Below are 18,594 nucleotides of genomic sequence, written 5' to 3' on the forward strand. Positions count from 1 at the left end.
TGTGAAAGGGTTGAAGAGAGATGAAAGGGAAGGGGAGGGACAAAATGTGGAGCCTCGCTATGTCTCGCGACACATTGACAAACTCTGAAGAAAACACGGCGCCATACTCTTCCTCCAAAACTCCTCCCGCCACTCCCCCGAAGTCGTCTCTACGAACAAGACTGGGGAACACTCGTGAGATACGAGAGGCCAGGGAATTGGTTAAGCCACTAAACCTTGGAGAAGACATAGACATGAGAAAGGGGCGATCGGAGCGAAATGCAAAACTGAGTAAGAAGAAAATAGGCAAGGAGAAAGCAGATTGTGTTGCAAAGCAGGGGATGACTCCAAACCCAAAGATCCGATACAAGACCTCAAAATCCTACAAGTCTGGTGAAGAGAAATGTTTCTCTAGTGAAGTCATTCGCAACGGATACCAGCCCACCAGAATCACTAAGAGAATTTCTGCGCAAGTAAATGCCCAAGACGGAAGAGAATGCGAAGCTGTCAGGCCAGAGTGTTGAGCAAGTGTGTGTACAATCGCAATTTCAAAGCTCAGAGGACGAAGAGGACGAGTCTCATGTTAGGCAATGGAGGTGTGAGCCCTCAACAAGCGAAACGCGGAAGATGACGAAGCAAAGAGAAACTGGAGGTGATGAAAACGCTACATAGTTTGATGAGTTAGGGGAGGTGATAGCGACGATGCACAAGCAGCACCTGGTGAACACGCTCAGCGTGGCCGAGAACCTCGATCACCACACCAACAGATTTATATGCTTGCGAAAGCGAACTCTTCTCTAGCGGATCAGGTGGATAGCATGCAGGAGACCAACAAACTCCACACCAGCATGTTGAACCCTAAACTCTGAAACCTGCTTTCATGCATGACTCTTGACTTGGTCGGTGATGTGAACATGAGAACTGATTACCAGTATCTATTTTTGAAAAAAATGCTAACAAAACTAAGAATGATCTTTGACTTGTTTTTATGTGCACTAACTAACAACAAAGCCATATGAAAGCTTTTTAACAACCACAAGTCTTGCGATCTAAACATTTATAATTACATCACATTATTACATGAATATTTTTTTATATGAACTAGCTATATTCTACTTGGATATAAAATACCTAATCAGCTAATATAATAGTTTATAATTTCGTATTCAAGTTAAGAAATAAATATAAACACACACATTATTTTTGACATTAAATACAAGTAGAAATTTACAATTGCTTTTGATTGTCTTGTATAATTATTCAGAAATCACTTATACTACATATACATTATGTATAATAATATCAGCAACTTCCAACTCATCACATTTAGTCAAAAAATGTATCTGAACACATTAATTTATACTCATTCATCGAACGGTAATATGCGGGTGGAATGGGCAAGGTGGGTGGGTGCCGTCGATCAGCAATTAGGGTCGTCCATCCATGCTTCCAAGAATACATCCACCTATCAAATCCATCCACCCATTAAATTCATCCATCCATCCTGGACGGAGAAGGCATTGGCAGTTATGGGACGACAGGGTTGGGGGGGGGGGGGGGGGGCAGAGAGGGCTCTGGAGATTGCTGCCATTGCCATTACTGTGCTGATTGATTGTCTTCGTCTTGCTCTGCTCTGCTCTGTTCTGCTCTGCTCTGAGCTTGGCTTCGTTATGTCGAGTCTTCCCCATCCTGCCCCAGCTCAGGCGCCGGAGCCCGCTGGCTCTCCCAAGTTCTGTCTTCAGTATGAAAAATTGCAGTCGTCCAGCTTTGTCACGTCCGCCGTTGTGGCCAGATTCACTGATGTCCTGGTTCCCCAGCTCGTAGTCTTCAAAGAGGTTGTGGTCTCATTCCCTCGGGCAGGTCATTCTTGTTTTGTATATATATAATGTTTTGTACTTTGTTTTGGTAATTATGGCCAGTTGTACACACTCTGCTCGCAAGATTCTTTGAAGTTTGCGTGAGGACTGCCTCAATTAGCATTCGATTGATATCTCCTCCATAGCTCTAGTGCAAGACATATGGTCCTGTTACTCGAATCAATGTGTGCAATTCTCGATAATGCTCAGTGAGTGTGCCTGTTTCGTGTCTCAGAGCTTGCGAAACATACTTTTCGATGTATGAAAGCTCCCTCATAGTATGGAGAATGATTTTGTGGTTGAGCAGGTGACCATGGAGGTATGGGAGGTTGAGGAGACTCGACAGTCAAAGGTGTTCAGTACAGTGCTTGAGAGACCAGTCACTCATTGCTGTGTGCTTGAAACTTCGAAAGTCATCGCCACCTTTCAAGGAGCGCCTTCGGCATTTTTGCATCTTGATCTCCTCCTGGTGATTATTTTTTTCAATACCAAGAATACTGATCAGTGTAGAGATAGTCGTTCTTGATCTTTCCTACATGCGTACTCTAGTGTTGGACACTAATGGTTTTACGGCACCTGCAGTGGACCTAAGCCTAAAAATCCAAGAATGCCACTGCTGAGGATGACTACAGCTCTTCGATCAAATTGTTTGGACTGTGGCAGGTGACTGATGGTCTGGGAGCATTCACAATCTGTCAATGGAATGAGATTTTGTTAGAGGTGCAAGAATCAGGGCGAGCAAACGTTCAATTCAGTTCCGAACTTCAATCAGCATCCGCAGTATTGCCAAGTACACCTCTGTTCTCTTGTCCATTGTATCTTCCTAGAAGAGCATCCTGGGAAAGGAGGCCTTTGGCTAGCGAAGCACAGATTGACACAACAGAGGCCAATGATTGTTGTCTTGGTCGTGAGGTGAGAACCCTGAAGTTTCCGCTTGTTCAGATAACAGTGCACCTCATTTCTCACTTTCTCTCCTATTTTTCTAGTGTCTGTCACGCAGCAAAGCTAAGATTCCAGAAATAAAATAAAATGCTCCAGTTATTTGTGATTTTTTATGCTATTTCTATCTTTCCTCATGATGAAATTCAGGGATTCGAGCTTTGGTTTGGGCTATTAGGAGGAGTTTTTCTCGTGTCGATATCAAATTCCTAACCACTAACGATTTCGCTGGATAAATTCGCTGGATAAATAAGTGTAGGATTGTTCTATTTAACACTACTGCTAACAGGACCGTGCCTCATTCTAGGTTGCAGGAATTGCTGTTATAGCCGTGAGCTTATATCAGGGCTTGCTTGGAATATTACATGTGGAGTGGACTTCAACTTATCCAAATTTCCGGAAGGAGCTCTCAGTTTTGCCTTCAAAACCAAGTCTGGCACCGGAAATCAACCTCCACTTTCTTCCTGTGCCGATGGAAAACGCCATTCACGGTCCCATGGTTGCATTTGTTAACCCTTGCGTCGTCCGAGACCTAGCCTTTTTAGGTTCGGATGAAGGAGCTGGCTATGGAGCTTGGGATGTCAAGAATCGCTTACTTCTGTTGTTATTAACTTCTGAACAGGGCAGTCATATCAACAACTCACCTTTCTTAGGTTTCTGTTTCAAGCTTTTAGATGTAATAATTGCTGTATATTGATGAAAAATCAGCTGCAATCGATGATAGAAGCTCGTGGCATGATTCGTTCCGCAGGCTTGTTTTATCACAGTCTGCGGTTGCAGTGCATGGCTCTGAATCTATCCCCCTTTCAGCTTCGACCTGGTCCGTGGGAGATCAGGTACACTGTGCAGAAAAGCGCAGAGTCTGAATGAAGCAGGTGAATTGAAGTTTCTCATTCGTCAGTATCTTAGAGAAGATTCTAAAGAATAAGCTTCTTTCGTTTATTTATTTATTTATTTATTTGTTTATGTTTTTTTGAGCTTCTCTGCATAAAGTTCGGATCAAACCAAGTTGACCTTCAAAATCATTCCGATTCCTACTGTCTTTAATATCAGGAATTTGAATCCCAGCACATCGCTCATAGTGCCCTGGTCTTTTGTGGGGAATCTTGAAGATTTTGTTGGATCCAAGAGTAACTACGTAGAGACGGGCTTTAATCCTGGAGCCGGGGTTCTGGCGATATCCAGCGCTGGTGTGATGTTTGTTGAAGCCAGTGGACGAAGAGCTTTGTTACCTCTACACCTGGATGGATTTCCAACTTGCTGGACTAGACTTCCTCAAAACTGCTTGGTAATGTTACTATTACTCAAACCCCGGCTTACTAGTTCATCATGGGAATGCATTCTTTTGAGTGGGTTAATTGTTGTGTGATAGATTTCAAAATCCTTAGGTTGATGTTTTGAGCACCAAGATCGAACCATACATTATGTTAGAAAGGTACTGTCCAATACCTACATGAGGAGTCGTGGAGTTTCACGTGAAAATATAGGATGCCTACTTGATATTTTATCTCACATGAATTGAAGGTACTAGGCGATGCCACTGGGGCACTCAACGTATTTGACCTCAGAAGCTGGGCTCCTAATATAATTTCTAAAATTGTTCTAAATACTCCGCTGGCTCCTATAAGAGTACGACTGCCTTACCTTTCTGCTACGTTCTCTGAGCTGTATTTGGACAGAAGGTTTTAATGCACATGCTGCGCAATTAAGAGATTTATAAATTCTTCTAGTTTCCTTGGAATAAAATGATTCTTCACAATCATGTGATTTTAATGAGACATTTATATGATTCTACACGTTAGATATTAGCTGCTAAGGATCAGCTCTTTGCAATTGGTGAGAGTACAGAGCGATTAAGCGCTAACTCTTGGTATTTAATGAAGCATCTGGTTGATATTGGTGCCAGTTGCTACTGCGTGTGTTGAGCATAAAAGCTTCCGGTACACAGTGTTCCTATGATAGTATTATTTTCGTTACTGGTCAGGCCGGAGATTCACAGTTGGTAAAAGTAATCCGCACCTCTGGAGGTACTCAATGCTATCCACGATCTAGCAACCATAAATATGTTACTTTGTGACAGTTGCTTATTAACGGAAGCTTACCTTATAGTTTGTTCACTGAACTTTGTACTTCGTGGATTGATCAACGAACAATTTAAGAAAGGTGGTGTTTCGCAGTGGTTGACATTTGGGTCCCTGCATGGATGCAGAACCAACCGAAGGTTTTCCTTTGAAGTGCGGAGGTGAATGGTCTGGGAAGAATTTGGTGGTTGAGTCGAGTGCATTTTTAGATAGTCTTGCCCCTGTAAGAGATGTCATCTTTATTAAAGAGGCAATTCATTGTCCAGACCCATTTCTTCTCTTAGCATGTGGAAGTGCGCCATCATCTACGGTACGCAAGTGAGTAATTCTTATTGCGGTGCTCGAGTTTAAGGGTTATGAGGTTTCATGCGCAGCAAGAAGCTTACTGAATTTCTGAAGTAGCTGGGAAATTATCAACGATGATGCAGGGGGAGTCTCATGTCAACCTATCACGTTGACACCATTATAGAAGCTAATGTAAGGAACTCCTCGTGCGTCATGAGCTGTATGTGCTACTCAATTGTCTCTCCCAAAGACCAAACTCGTACATAACCTGTATTTTGATATTTTCCGGGCTTGTGTTGTCAGTGAGGCTGACCATATGAAGTACTCTTCTTTTGAAACTGGCAGTTGCGCGGACTGCCTCAGCTGATACCTTTTCATGAAATTTGGGGATTAGAGTTTCACACACACATATTGGTTTCATATCCAATTGCAGTAAGTTAACGAACCATTAAAAATTATATTCAAAGACTGTCCGCAGCTGTACGTGTTCCGCTAAATCGGTGGCTTCTCTAAATTTATCACTAATTCAAACTTTTCCAGTACAGAAAGAAGTATAAGTTTACAGAAAAGCAGTTGTGAGTATATGATTCTTCGATTTGCATTACCTAGTTAGAATCTACAAATGAAGAGGTGCCAATCTGGAATTGAAGCTAGGCCCATTCTCAAACTGTGCCCAAACAGCATGTGAGTGAGGTAGTGACGATCAACGGCACCAAGACTGAAGACCACTTTATGGAGGGACTGGAGCGAAGTAGATGCACATTGGCATTTTCAATTATGCCAGGTGGTTGGTTCATCCAGGTACAAAAGTCTTGACAGCTTCAAAGAAAGTCTTGAAAAGATGAAATTTTAAATATTTTCGTTGTTCCTTGATTGATTTTTTCTCTTGTCAGATTACGGAAAGATCTCTTAGAGTTCTGGGAAACGATTCTAATTCAAGTAAATTGCGAGCCGAGTGGAAACTCCCTTTCCCAGCTTCTGATTCACAACGTGATCTCAGATATTCTGGAATGATTAATCACGCTGTTCTTACAGCTGAGGGAGCCTTACTGGTGAGTGGAGAGGCTGTTCACAGTGTGCAAACAGATTGCTTTGGATTGCCGCACACTACCGCTATTTCGAACAGACCCCATCAGGTATAAAGTTTCATTGTCTTCATGTATCTTCTTGGGTCAATTGATCTAAGATAAGTTCCGGTTGGAATCCAATTCGAAGGACATCAAGTTTTTATTTTATTTTGGTTTAAATTGATCGATGCAGGTGTCGGCGCTTGGGTTGTGTCATGTAGGAGATTCTTCCTCTCACACATTCGATGATGAGCTTGTGGTGATTATTGCACAATGGACTTCCAACACAGTTCATTTACTCTCATGGCCAAGCCTGGTAGGTTCACTTTCATCGTTTCCCTCTTCCTTGTCATGCGTTAAAAAGACACAGAAGCTTGTGATTTTTGGTGCAGATTTATAAGGCAGATATGTCATAGAACAAATATGCCTCTTTTTCATGAAATGCCACGTCTTTATGCTTGAACGTTATTGAGAACATGTAGGATCTTTCTTTGCGATCATGAAATGAATGTTGTGAAATCAGTAGGTAATCACTTCAAAACTGTTTCTTTCACCTTTGCATCCTTTTTATGGAATTCTAGATATGAACATGGTTTTCACAGGAGGAGATCGTTACAATGGACGCTTGGACAGCGCCAGTTCTCTCAGTTACAGTGGGACGCCTTGCGATGAAAAATTATCTTTTCGCCGGTACTGCAAATGGTAACCTTTTGTACTACACACTCTCGTGCTCGAAGGAAAGCTCAAACGCAGGAGCGAATTTGGAAGTTCCCAAATTGGAAATTCCCTCTCCAACTGTGGACGTAGATGTAGGACAGAGTCAGAGAACGCCTAGGAGGATAAGAAATATGGGTATGATTTCTTCAAATCTAGAGGCGTCTAGTTTGCCTAAGGAAGGCGTGCCGTTTATGCTGCCTCAATATACGCTTCGAAATGGACGAGTCCTTAGAGTAGGCTCAAGCATAACCTACATGAAGTTTGGGTGCTTCTATGGTAGAGGAGAGGGAGGTGTGCTCAACCCTGAGAAATCAAATTCAGAGAGTAACGACGAGAGCCTATATATCTGGAGTGAACGGAGTTTAGTACTGCTTCCGCAAGAAGATTTTCGGGTTGTAGTTTTGCAATGCCAGTCTCAACCTGTTCCAAAATCAACAAGGTATTTCGTCAGTCCTTTGCGGATATTATTTCCTTTTCATATAAAAGAAGTTAATTTAACTGAATATAATTATGTTAGGCGAATCTAGTTTTCGAATCCCCTTCATAAGTCCTCAAGATATTCCTGACGTATTCTAAAACTTTTTTTTTTCTTGCCAGTAGTCTCGAGATGGGCGAGTTTGCATCATAATTATAACATGATTTACATTTCCTTATCAATTAAATTGTACTAGGGATCATACTTGAGCATTTGTTCAGTCAGTCAACCAACCACAGGCCTAACGTGCAGAGTGCACACAAGGGAGAACCCACACAGTCTTGTAGCAGTAACCTCAGACGGGAAAATATTATGTGGGCACCTGGATTCCTCTTCCAAGTTGGGGTAAATATGGCTTACGCATCCCAACATTACTCTCTTGTATCACGATTTTTCATTCTTTGTGTATATTCTGAATCTCATTTCTACAAATTTATGTGCGCACCACTTGTATTGGTAACCCTTAAGCATTATATGCAGATGGCAAGTGTTGAAGGTAGAGGGCAATGCAGTCCAGCTAGCTCATCATAGAAGCAGTGGCTGCATTGTATTTACTACAATTGTGAGCACCATATAATTTTTTGTCTCTTTCAGTTCTTTCAGTAAATTCGTTCATTTCTCCTAATAAAGTAGTCCTTTTTGCGAAGGTTCTCGAAGGTTCAGAGGAGTTCCGTCTTATTGGATGACGAAAGCAAACCTTCAATATCTGAGGTTTTAGGTTTTTAGAAACATTTCGAAATTTATTTTTTTGTTTTAAATTTTTTTTGTTGTTTCTGTATGTTCCCCTTATTAAAAATCATTTCAACTACAGCTGAAGCTGTTGTTTAACCAGTCTTAGATTTGTTTCATTAGACATGCTTTGATTACATAGTATTTCTGTTGACTTCAGGACGGCGTTTCATCATATCTTAATTTTGTGCACGAGGTGTCGATGCTACAAGTAAATGTTTCTTGCCGTCACCTTTCAGTAGCCTGGCCTTGTTCCCTTTGCCTCATAGTTCTCATAGTTCAGGTTGTGATTCTCTGAGAACGGCTACAACTAAGTACTCAGAACTGGCTACATGAGTAATTTTAGTGCATAAGATCTACAGTCTAGTTGCCACAAGTATTTCTTGAAGTGGAAATACTATACATCCGGTTTTGTACGTAATCATTGATACTTATCACTAATGGTGGTTTGCTTTCCATGCTTTGGAAGTTGTTGATGGTGGAGTTGGAGTGCAATCACCTCCCAAATGTGCTGACTACTTTGAAGATGCCTTATACCATATGCAGCCAGGTAATGTTTACATTTTCCCTATTCCTGATTAATCTTACTTGAATAGCTTTGAAGCTCTTGAATTTCAGGTTAATCACTTTAGGTTGTGCAAGACGGTTATAGCATTCTGATAAAGCTCCAGAGTGAAACTTAACCAGGATGCAAAATCAGTGGAATGCTTGGTAGTTTCAATACAGACGTTGGATGAGCAGAAAATAAATGGTCTCCTTTCTTTCTTTGACGTTCATGTCAATTATACTGGTAAGATCTTATCTCTCACTCAGAATATCCTCAGAATATGTTGTTTTAGTCTTTAGATTTGAGTTGGGTATGTATAATTTTTTCTGCTATTTGTATGCTTTTGATGTGTTGCAAATCGTCGAAGATCTTGCAACCTACAACTCCAGCGATGCAATCAAACTGATGCAATTAAAGCGGAGGTATTTAGGTTTGGAGGTTAAATATGAACTGCGATTGTTGGGCTCGCACCATATGGAAGAACCTTGTCATTCTTTATGCATGGTGGATCCTTTTAGCGAGACTTTTCTCCCCTGCTCCTGCACCATGTGTAGTTTGAAAACATTGCCTGTTGATGATTCCTGGTTACGAGACGTGTTGCAATGTCTGGAGCATGCAAGCAAACACTGGAGCCAGTGTTGCGGGTATACCGACTGCCGATCCATCTTTCTATTTGTCTGATGCTTGTTCAAGTCGTACGATTCTAAGTAATCAAGATCGTTAATGTGCACAGCAAAAGTAATTCTGCGAACAACTCACTTTTGACCACCCATATTGGATTGACGCCACATCGTATGACTGAATTTCTCAAAAAAATCAATTCTGAGCCCATGTGTTCACCATACTTTCTGGATTGTCTCCTGTGCTCGATTACAGTGACCAAAGCAGTGACCCTGGTGGACTTCAGAAGAGTGCAGATGGGTCTAGAGGGCCTTTGCTGGCTTTGGGTTTTCATGGAAAGGTTGAGCTTGTCTACGCTTTTGTCGGAGCCTCTGAGGCATGCATGCTAGTAGTGCCTCGTGTCGCAGCCACTTTGGACGCACCCTTCCTACCTTCTCCTGGTATACTTGCATTCCTTACTTCTCATGGTATACTTGTATCTTAAATTGTGGATGTTCATGTTGTGTAAACGTCTTCTCGCTCGTTTGCTTACCAAGAAGGCTGAATTATGGACTACTCTTTAGTAAGAACCAGGTTTGCACCCTCAACTCACCCCTTTGTGGAACACAAATAGGAACACATAAAGAGTTTGACAGGATGATTGATAGTTCGGACGATACAGAGGAGAGATCACCAAAAAGCAAGCAAGAAGTTCAAAAAGCTCTCTCAATGCATTGTGAGTTAGCCAGCTCATGGGCCTCCAGTTCCCGAATCAATATACAGAAGTTGGAGTCCTTTGCCACTCCAGGGGAAAGCTGCGTCACCGCTTTGATTCCATTATCCAAAGGAACCATACTGGTACTCTCTCCTTCTCGCTCTCGCTGTCTGTCTGTTTGTCTAAGACATGTAAGCAGGGGTTGTTAATTCATGCATAGCAATGGTCGGTGGTTTCTACAATTGTCATGAAGAAATGGCAATGCTGGCATCTACCTCTTTTCTGGGGCAAATGATGCAGCGTGCAGAACAATTGAGTGTTAGACTCGTTTGATTAATCGTCTTATTAATTGTTTGCCATGTTGGTAACATAAAGCAAGTGTAACACTCAAGATTGAACTTTTGCATTCAATACACACATGTCCAAATTATTAAAGAATTTCGTTCAAACAGGTGGCAGAGAAGCTACAGGGTCTAAGTGTGTTTGAAATACTTGCTGATGGTTCGGAAATCGTGCAACTCTCTTGGCAACCCTGTGCTTACCCTCTGAAAGCTGTGATTCCTTTGTAAGTCTCAATTAACGATTGAAAAGGCTTAAAATAGAACTTAATGAAGGCAACTGTCATGAAAATGTATCACACCATGTGCTCACGACACGTCTTTTATGTAGCTCAACACGTATGGAAGAAGTGCATAGTACTATCCACAATCTTATCACTCTTTTTGCTATAAGCTATGTTTGTGTGAAGTCTAATACGCCTTGGTAACCAATCCTGCAGCTCTTTAAACATACCCCATCTACCCCCGCCCCCTGGGACACTACTTCTACAATCACTATCCTCAATCAACGATTGCAATTCACGGCGTAGCTGGATGGGGACTGTCAAACATAACCCCGTCACTCTTACAAACTGTATTTTTCTAACAAGTTCAAACATCCCTTCGGTGTGGTTCAACTCAGGTCTGATGACTTATATATGTTGTCAATGCATGGAATCGGATGTCAACTGATGGAGCGTGACTACCCAGCAGAAGCAGCATACTTGGTACTCCATGTTTCAATTACACTACATGGTCCTTTTTCATCGAGATTTAAGAACAAGAGTATTTTGTAGATATTGCAATACCTTTCACTGCATAGGATAGGTATAACAATTCTTACAGAGTTGAGAATGCATATGCAGTGAAAGGTTATAATCAATTCACCTATAGAATTGAGAATTAATGTATTGTTGATTATCAGAGGTGCTTGTGATGTGTGTCATGCTTATCAAGCGATCATGGATGTGTTGTACAGGTCCAAGAGAGATTGCGCAGGGACTTGGAGAATGAGCTGCTGAGTACGTCAGAACAAGTTCACGACGGAACACCACAGAGTACCAGATTGTTGGAACTGCAGCGCTATTTAGTTACTGGGTTACCTCGTCTCAAGCATGTTACTCCGGCTTCTTGGACATCTCCAGGTATCACAATAGCCCACAAACTGGTCAAGCCCGAGTATGATTACCTATTACTTTAGAAGTGCTTGGATTTTTCTCCGCGAATTAGAAATAAAGTAAATTTCACTTCAAAATCTTTGCTCAAGTTACACACAAAAGTGACACAATTCTTTGATATCGTCTACACAGGTAAATGTCGAAAAGACCTTTTAATTTGCTTAAGATCAGATTTTACATGCAAAACATTAAAATTTAACTCCTATTCACAAAAGAAAAATGAACTATTTTTAGAAAATAAAATTATAATGATTGATATTCAATTTTTTTTAATAAGGATACGAAAGGATGTAATCAGATGTAAATTTAGTTTATTCTTTTTATTCCCTTCATTTTGCGTACATTTTAAATCATTTAAAAAAATTAAAATAACATATAGTAGGGATATTTCACCAAGGATTCTAAATTGGAGCTTTACCAGGCAACAAAATCCTTTTTATTTCAATTTAGTCAAAGTTTCTTGTAGTGAAGACTTGTACTTTTCAAAAGTGACTATAGAATCTTATCATCTTAATATAAAAGATATATGCCAAAAAATTCAAATGATGGTTTCTATTGGCTGAAGAATTTCATATGTTCTAGTAACGGTGAAATTTCTTTCTTCACTGCAAACTTTCTGTGGTGTTTGCAATGTCTGATGCAGCTTGCTACTTATCTTGTGGATCGCTGAGCCTTGAAAGCATCCCACTTCCAAGGATGGAGACCATAAGTACAATGGTTCAAACAATAGCCACAGTTACAGCAACTGGAGAGGTCTTACTCATTCTTACACAATCCATGGCAACAGAATGTTTTAAATGAATGAGAACCTCTTATATTTAATTACGTAGTTGAAGTTGGAATTACTTTTCGTTTGTTGCTTTCAGTGATTTCTGCATAAATCCAAGTTGGCTTTTGCGCAATAGTAAAGTCTCCTGTACAGTAAGATTGAGACTCAGGCAAATGGCCTTGCTTGGATTGATTTCTTGGTGGACTATCTCCTCTCATGGGATATCTTCTGGTCTATTTTTAGCTGCAGGTTGGAGTTATCACAGTATCCAAGATTTCTCCGTCAAGATGCTCTTCATGGAACTCATGATTGAACAAGCATCGACCTTGGTTGAAAGCATTGTTCCCTGGCCCAGGGTTGAAAAATGCCCATCACATTCCATCATACGACCTGTGTCAAGAGTGGAGTGCAACTGTAGCCTACTGTCAAATAAGGATTTTTCTTCTTAATTGTTATTCCTAACAAATTGATTATTAAACTCTAATTTTCCATTTTTACTTCATTTGTTTACTTTATTGTTTTAAATACTAGGATTTAAGATTTTAACAAGATTTATGATTACTTTAGTCTTATTTCTATATATATATATATTTTTCCTTACCACAAGACTTGTGGTGCAAATATTATTATTGTTGATAATGTTCGTTGTATATAACATTTAATATTACTTACATGTATTATAATTTAATTTATAAAAGTAAGTTATAAAAATTATTTTGTAAGTTTTTATTGGTATTAAAATAAATATGAAAAGAAGAAAGTAAAAATTTTGATGCATTTAAAAATTATAAAATTATAATATACATATTATAATAAAAAAATCTAAAGAGTTTTCAATTATTAAAATTTTAATGTTTTAAAAAGAACTTCTTATATAAATTAATATTTTCTTATTTATACTATCTTTTAACATAAAACCTCATATATTTCTCTTTTTTCTTAGTTTCATTTTTTATTATTTTTTTCTATTTTTTAAATATAAAAAATAATTTTAGTTTCTCCTTTATCATATATATCTACATCTTTCTTAAATTTTTATTTTATTATATATATATATATATATATATATATCAATAATGGTGTAGTTTTTGAAGTAATAAGTGTAGGCTCCTATATAAATGAATGTATGTAGTCTAGCATATCTTTAATGTAATAAAAAAATAATATTAAAGCTTACTTTGCAATGATTTCTGAATGTAAAATATTATAAATTTATATTTCAGAAGAATATACTTTAAAAAAAATTAATACTTATAAAATCTATATTAATTCTTGTTCATTCATATAATCTAATTGTATATGCTTCAATTGAATCATATCTATTGAATTTTCTCTATATGCTTCAATTGAATCATATCTATTTAATTAAATGTAGTAATAGTTTTATTTACAACAATGTATATTACAAGCTCACATAGATTTTCAATCTTCTTACTCTTCATCATTACAAAAGCTTTTTGAGAAGCTTTTAAAACTTAGTCTTTTTCTATCAATTTATAAGCCACTAAGTCTAGAGCATCCAAAGGAATTAAGTTCTTCTACAAATGAAAAACATATCAAATAATAGTTAATGTTCTTATAGTTTTATTAAAAAATATGATACAAAGTGTCATAATGCTTACATTCTAGTATTCCATATCATTTTTTAATAATAAAATTTTGTCATTTTATAAAATATAAATATAAAAGTAATATTTTTTAAAGACACATATTGTATAAACAATCAAAATCTATAATCCATATATCTCAAAATTTGTCACTTTCTATGGTTATAATGAGATTATTTTTAAAATCTCAATATTAATTTTAAAAAGTAGCTTCTTAAAAAGATCAAGATTTATTTATCTTTTGATGTAATTTTGAATTTTTAGATTATTTTTTTATGTCCTAATTTTTTTATTTATAGCATTTAATCTTAAATTTATCAAATCAAGTTTTAGATTTTGATTTAGAATTTTTTTTAGTACGGCCTTTACTTATCATTTTGACTTTTATAAATAATAATTTAGATTGTGAAGCCTTTATTTAATTTATTTTATTTCATAGATAATAAAATAAATATTATTAAAAAAAAAAATTATATGCCTTTATATATGTTTAAAGGTGATTGATAGGTTAAAAATTTAGCCAATAAGTTGGCCACATATTACACATGTTGGCCACTTGTGATACAAGTTGAACATATGGTGCATATATTGGAAGCTTGTTTTACAAGTTAGACATGTGTTGTACAATCAGACACATGTTTGAGGTTTTATAGAATGTTGCTATATAGTTCCTAATTAGATAGTATATATAGAAGTAAGAATAAGGCTTTCTTCACTTTTGTCCACTTTCTTCTTGCTTCTAGTCTAATTTTAAGAATTTTTAATTTCTTAGTCTTTGGTAGTAGCTATTTTAGTTTTTTCTTGAATATATATATATATATATATATATATATATATTTTCTTCTTTCTTTGAAAAATGTCTCATTTATTTATTTATATTCTTTGAGTTCTTGTTCTTGAAAAATTACTAAGAATATACATATAATAATAGAAATTTGTCTTTTTTAATTAAAAATAGTTTATTAAATTTTTTAAAATTAACCAAAAGCATATTAAAATTTATAGATTATCCAGTTCTGAACTAATATTGTTCTTAGCATTTTTTTTGTTCTTGAGTCATCTCTTTTACTTATCTTGAAGGATATTAGACATCTTTTTTTCTATTATATTATTATAGCAAAGCTTATTAAAATAAAGAATGCAATGATATAAATACAAAAATGATTGAGGGAGTTAATTTTTATAATGCATCAATTCAATTAATATATATTTTATAATTTTAAAACATTGTAGTTGATATCAAGTATGATGATATTGCACTTATTTGCGAATTTTTCTATAGATTATACTATATAATAAAGAAATTGAATCAATTTACCAGATTCTCAAATATTGAGTCAATCAAATAAGTTTACTATGAAGTATAAGAATTAAATTTTTGATATTCAATCTGAGAGATGTACAAGTAGGCCTTAATGTTTCTACAATTCAATAGCAACATCAACATCTTTTCAATACATACATTCAAAAGCAGAAGACATGCAAATTGACCCTAGATGTTTTAAACTTCTTATTGAGCAAGAAAAGACTCACTTTTGTCAAAAAAGAATATATTTATATTATAAAGAATCTAAATACACTAATCAATATTATTCAAAAAAAAGAAATTCAACTACAACTTAAAGAGTATGGTTGTGAAAAAAGACAATGTATTGAAAAAAAAGATTGTATAATAATAATAAAAATTATGTAATTAGAATCTTATACAACAATTAATAAAGATTCTATTCTTTTTTTAAATCTTTTATTTTTTTATAATAACTATTTTTTTTAGGATTTAAAAACCACAAGTCTCTATCTTATTAGATTTAAAAGCAGCAACTTGTTTTTTAGATGAAGAATTTATTAAAGAAATATAAAATACCTTTGATTAAAAAAACTAAATTTTATATGTAGAAGTCATAGATGATTGTCTATTGTCTTTTGGAGATATTATTGTTGAAATTGTTTTTTATAGATATAGCAAAAAATATTCATTATAGCATTATAATATCAAAAAAAATTGAATAATAATATGTCAAGGACATGAATTAAAAGATGATGCATAAATTAATGAAATCCGTATGAAAGAAAGAGTGACAAAATAGAAATAAAGAAGTACATATATTAAAAAGAAACTGGAATGGCTTATTGCCAAAAGACAAGAATACCTGAGACTCTTGAAACTAGACTAGAAGCAAGAAAAGAGTTGACAAGAGTAAAGAAGGCTTCACTCTTATCTCTATATATACTATCTAACTAGGGGCTATGTGGCAATATTCTATAGGACCTCCAATATATATTGACTTTATATAACATATTCCTTGACTTACAAGGTAAGTTTTTCTATATGTGGGCCACATAGTTAGCTTGGTCTTTAAGCTAACAACATGTGTGGTACATGGCTAATTTGTTGACCATGTTGCTAACTCAAAAAAATAATTAAAGATACCTATAAAATCAAAGAAACGTCTATAAAGCTTTTAGGAAGCTTCCATAGAAAATATTATAGAATTAATTTATTTTTACCTATTTTTACTTACTTCTACCTATTTATACAAGTAATTATTGGCTTACATGTGTATGTCCATGATATTACCTGCCCTTCTAGGGACGAGTTCCACGAGGAGCAGTCATCATATATTGAGGAAATTTATAATGTGACATATTGTATTTACCACATACTCAGATCTTTGTTCTTTTCGAAGATGGTTGATAGGGCCTCTCAACCATCGAGAGTGTCCCATATAAGGGCTAGAAGACTACCTTGTTATTTGATTGTTGTTGAGGCCTTCATAACTTCTTTCAAATAAAATATTTGGAAGACCATCAAGAGTTATTCCTACCTCTAATAAAATTACCAAACATTGGGAGTCTCTTCCAAGGTCGTGATACCAAGCGCATTGTATCTCGCCATCTATTTGAGGAAAAATATGTCATTCTTGAAGTTCTTCATTTTGATTGCATTGTCTTGAAGATTGTGACAATCGCAATGTTTCATCTGGCAAGTCAAGAAACAAAGGTTCTTCAGTCAAATTCACTTGTTCTTGGTTCTTTATCTCCTTTACAACACAACTACAAAGAAGTTATAAATAAGGATTGAAAGTAGAATGTTATCTTATCTAGATCTTATTTCTTTTATTGGAAAAAGTCTTTATCTTGATTTTGATGGATGTCGTGAATAAAAAGCCTCCATTGCCTTTATTGCATTTACAAGATTCTTTATTAGCTCACATATATATTCACTAATATCATATTCATGCCAATAGATAAGATATTCTAATTTATTTCCGTGTCGCCTTGAATCTAGGTTCAAGAAGAGATACATGAAATACTAGATGGATTTTCATTGACTCTGATAGGTATAAATAATATGTAACTGGATTGATTTGTATAAAAATAGAAAATGGTACAAGTCTACGATAGTCCAACTTGTCACAAGGATAAGTGGTATTGATATTGCGATGAAGTAACTATACTTTGTCACCTACATAGACTGGTGGTTGTTCCTTTCAATAAACATTGACATTGATCTTTTATTGTTCTTGAGCTTTTTTTAATTGTGCCTTTATTATTGCATGTAACTGTGACAAATGATTTGCCACATCTTCTACTGCAGGACTATCAGCTTTTGAAAAGTCAAAAATATCAAATCGTGGATGATAATCATAATTAGTAAAGAAAGATGTTTGTTTTGTAGAAAAATATATCATACTATTATAAACAAACTCTACCAATAATAAAAGAATTTTTCAATCATCTTGTTAGTAGATGATGGTACATCTTAAATACTACTCCAAAACTTGATTAACACACTCTGTTTGTCCATCAATTTGAGGATGGAATGCCGAAGTTAGTTTTATATCTACTTTTAGAATCTTAAAAAGAGTCCGCCAAAATCTTGATACAAACTGAGTTCTCCTATCTGATATAATATCCTTAGATATTCCATGATAGCGATAGATGTTGTCAAGAAAGAGCTTAGTTGTTTCTTCACATGTGATAGATTTTGTACATAGTACAAAATGTGCCATCTTGATAAAATGATCTACTATCACAAATATAGAGTTATAAAAACCTGAGATTGGAAGATCCGTGATAAAATCCATAGAAACATAAGACCGTGGTTGTTCCAAAATAGGTAATGTTTGAAGAAGTTTGTAAGATTGATGACAGGGAGTTTTTGATCTTGAATAAATATCGCATGCTTGAACAAAGTCTTTTATATCCTTTCATATTTGTGGCCACCAAAAATCTCTGGATATATGCTCCAAAGTCTTATTGTATCCAAAATGTCTTGCTACTAAAAAGTCATGTGCTTGAAGAATATGTAATCATGTTTCTCCTTTTGGTACATATAATCAACCTTCGAAATAGAGTAGGTTGTTTTTTAACTCAAATTTAGAAGTATTTTGGGACTTAGAAGAAGGATTCTTAATATTGTGAAGAAGAAGATTAGAAGACATACTTGATTGGATTTTTTTCACAAGGGTTGAATCAATAGTCAATGTTGATTTCATTACTCGAACATAAAAATGCTTTGGCTTCAAGAGAATTATTTTTTGTTAATCAAAAGATGCATTTCTTTCTTTTCATGTAAGATAAGAATGTCTAGAAAAAACGTGTAACAAACCTTGTTTTCTTTTGAGTCGATATGTGATCTTGAAATCAAATCTTGATAAAGACATGCTCCAACAGGCTTAGCAACGATTTAAAATATGTGCTACCATAAAGTACTTGAGATTGTTATAGTC

General features: G+C 36.0%; 1 protein-coding gene across 1 annotated transcript; it reads left to right on the forward strand.

Annotated features, from left to right (window-relative positions):
* Positions 1-1,508: 1,508 nt before the first annotated feature.
* Positions 1,509-12,878, forward strand: LOC112294722 (uncharacterized). Its single transcript, XM_073540404.2, has 28 exons — positions 1,509-1,814; positions 2,143-2,304; positions 2,499-2,747; positions 3,082-3,397; positions 3,526-3,610; positions 3,828-4,062; positions 4,299-4,403; positions 4,681-4,801; positions 4,984-5,173; positions 5,284-5,332; positions 5,486-5,572; positions 5,822-5,941; positions 6,034-6,276; positions 6,401-6,523; positions 6,810-7,363; positions 7,652-7,744; positions 8,047-8,110; positions 8,289-8,339; positions 8,598-8,678; positions 8,816-8,918; positions 9,106-9,319; positions 9,552-9,736; positions 9,910-10,133; positions 10,443-10,555; positions 10,951-11,035; positions 11,287-11,452; positions 12,129-12,238; positions 12,498-12,878. Exons 1-28 carry the CDS (start codon positions 1,509-1,511, stop codon positions 12,561-12,563), a joined length of 4,500 nt encoding a protein of 1,499 aa, XP_073396505.1. The 3' UTR covers positions 12,564-12,878.
* The last annotated feature ends 5,716 nt before the right edge of the window (positions 12,879-18,594 follow it).

This window comes from Physcomitrium patens, chromosome 17, assembly GCF_059467195.1.
Source record: "Physcomitrium patens ecotype Gransden chromosome 17, ASM5946719v1, whole genome shotgun sequence".
NCBI classification, from domain to species: Eukaryota; Viridiplantae; Streptophyta; class Bryopsida; order Funariales; family Funariaceae; genus Physcomitrium; species Physcomitrium patens.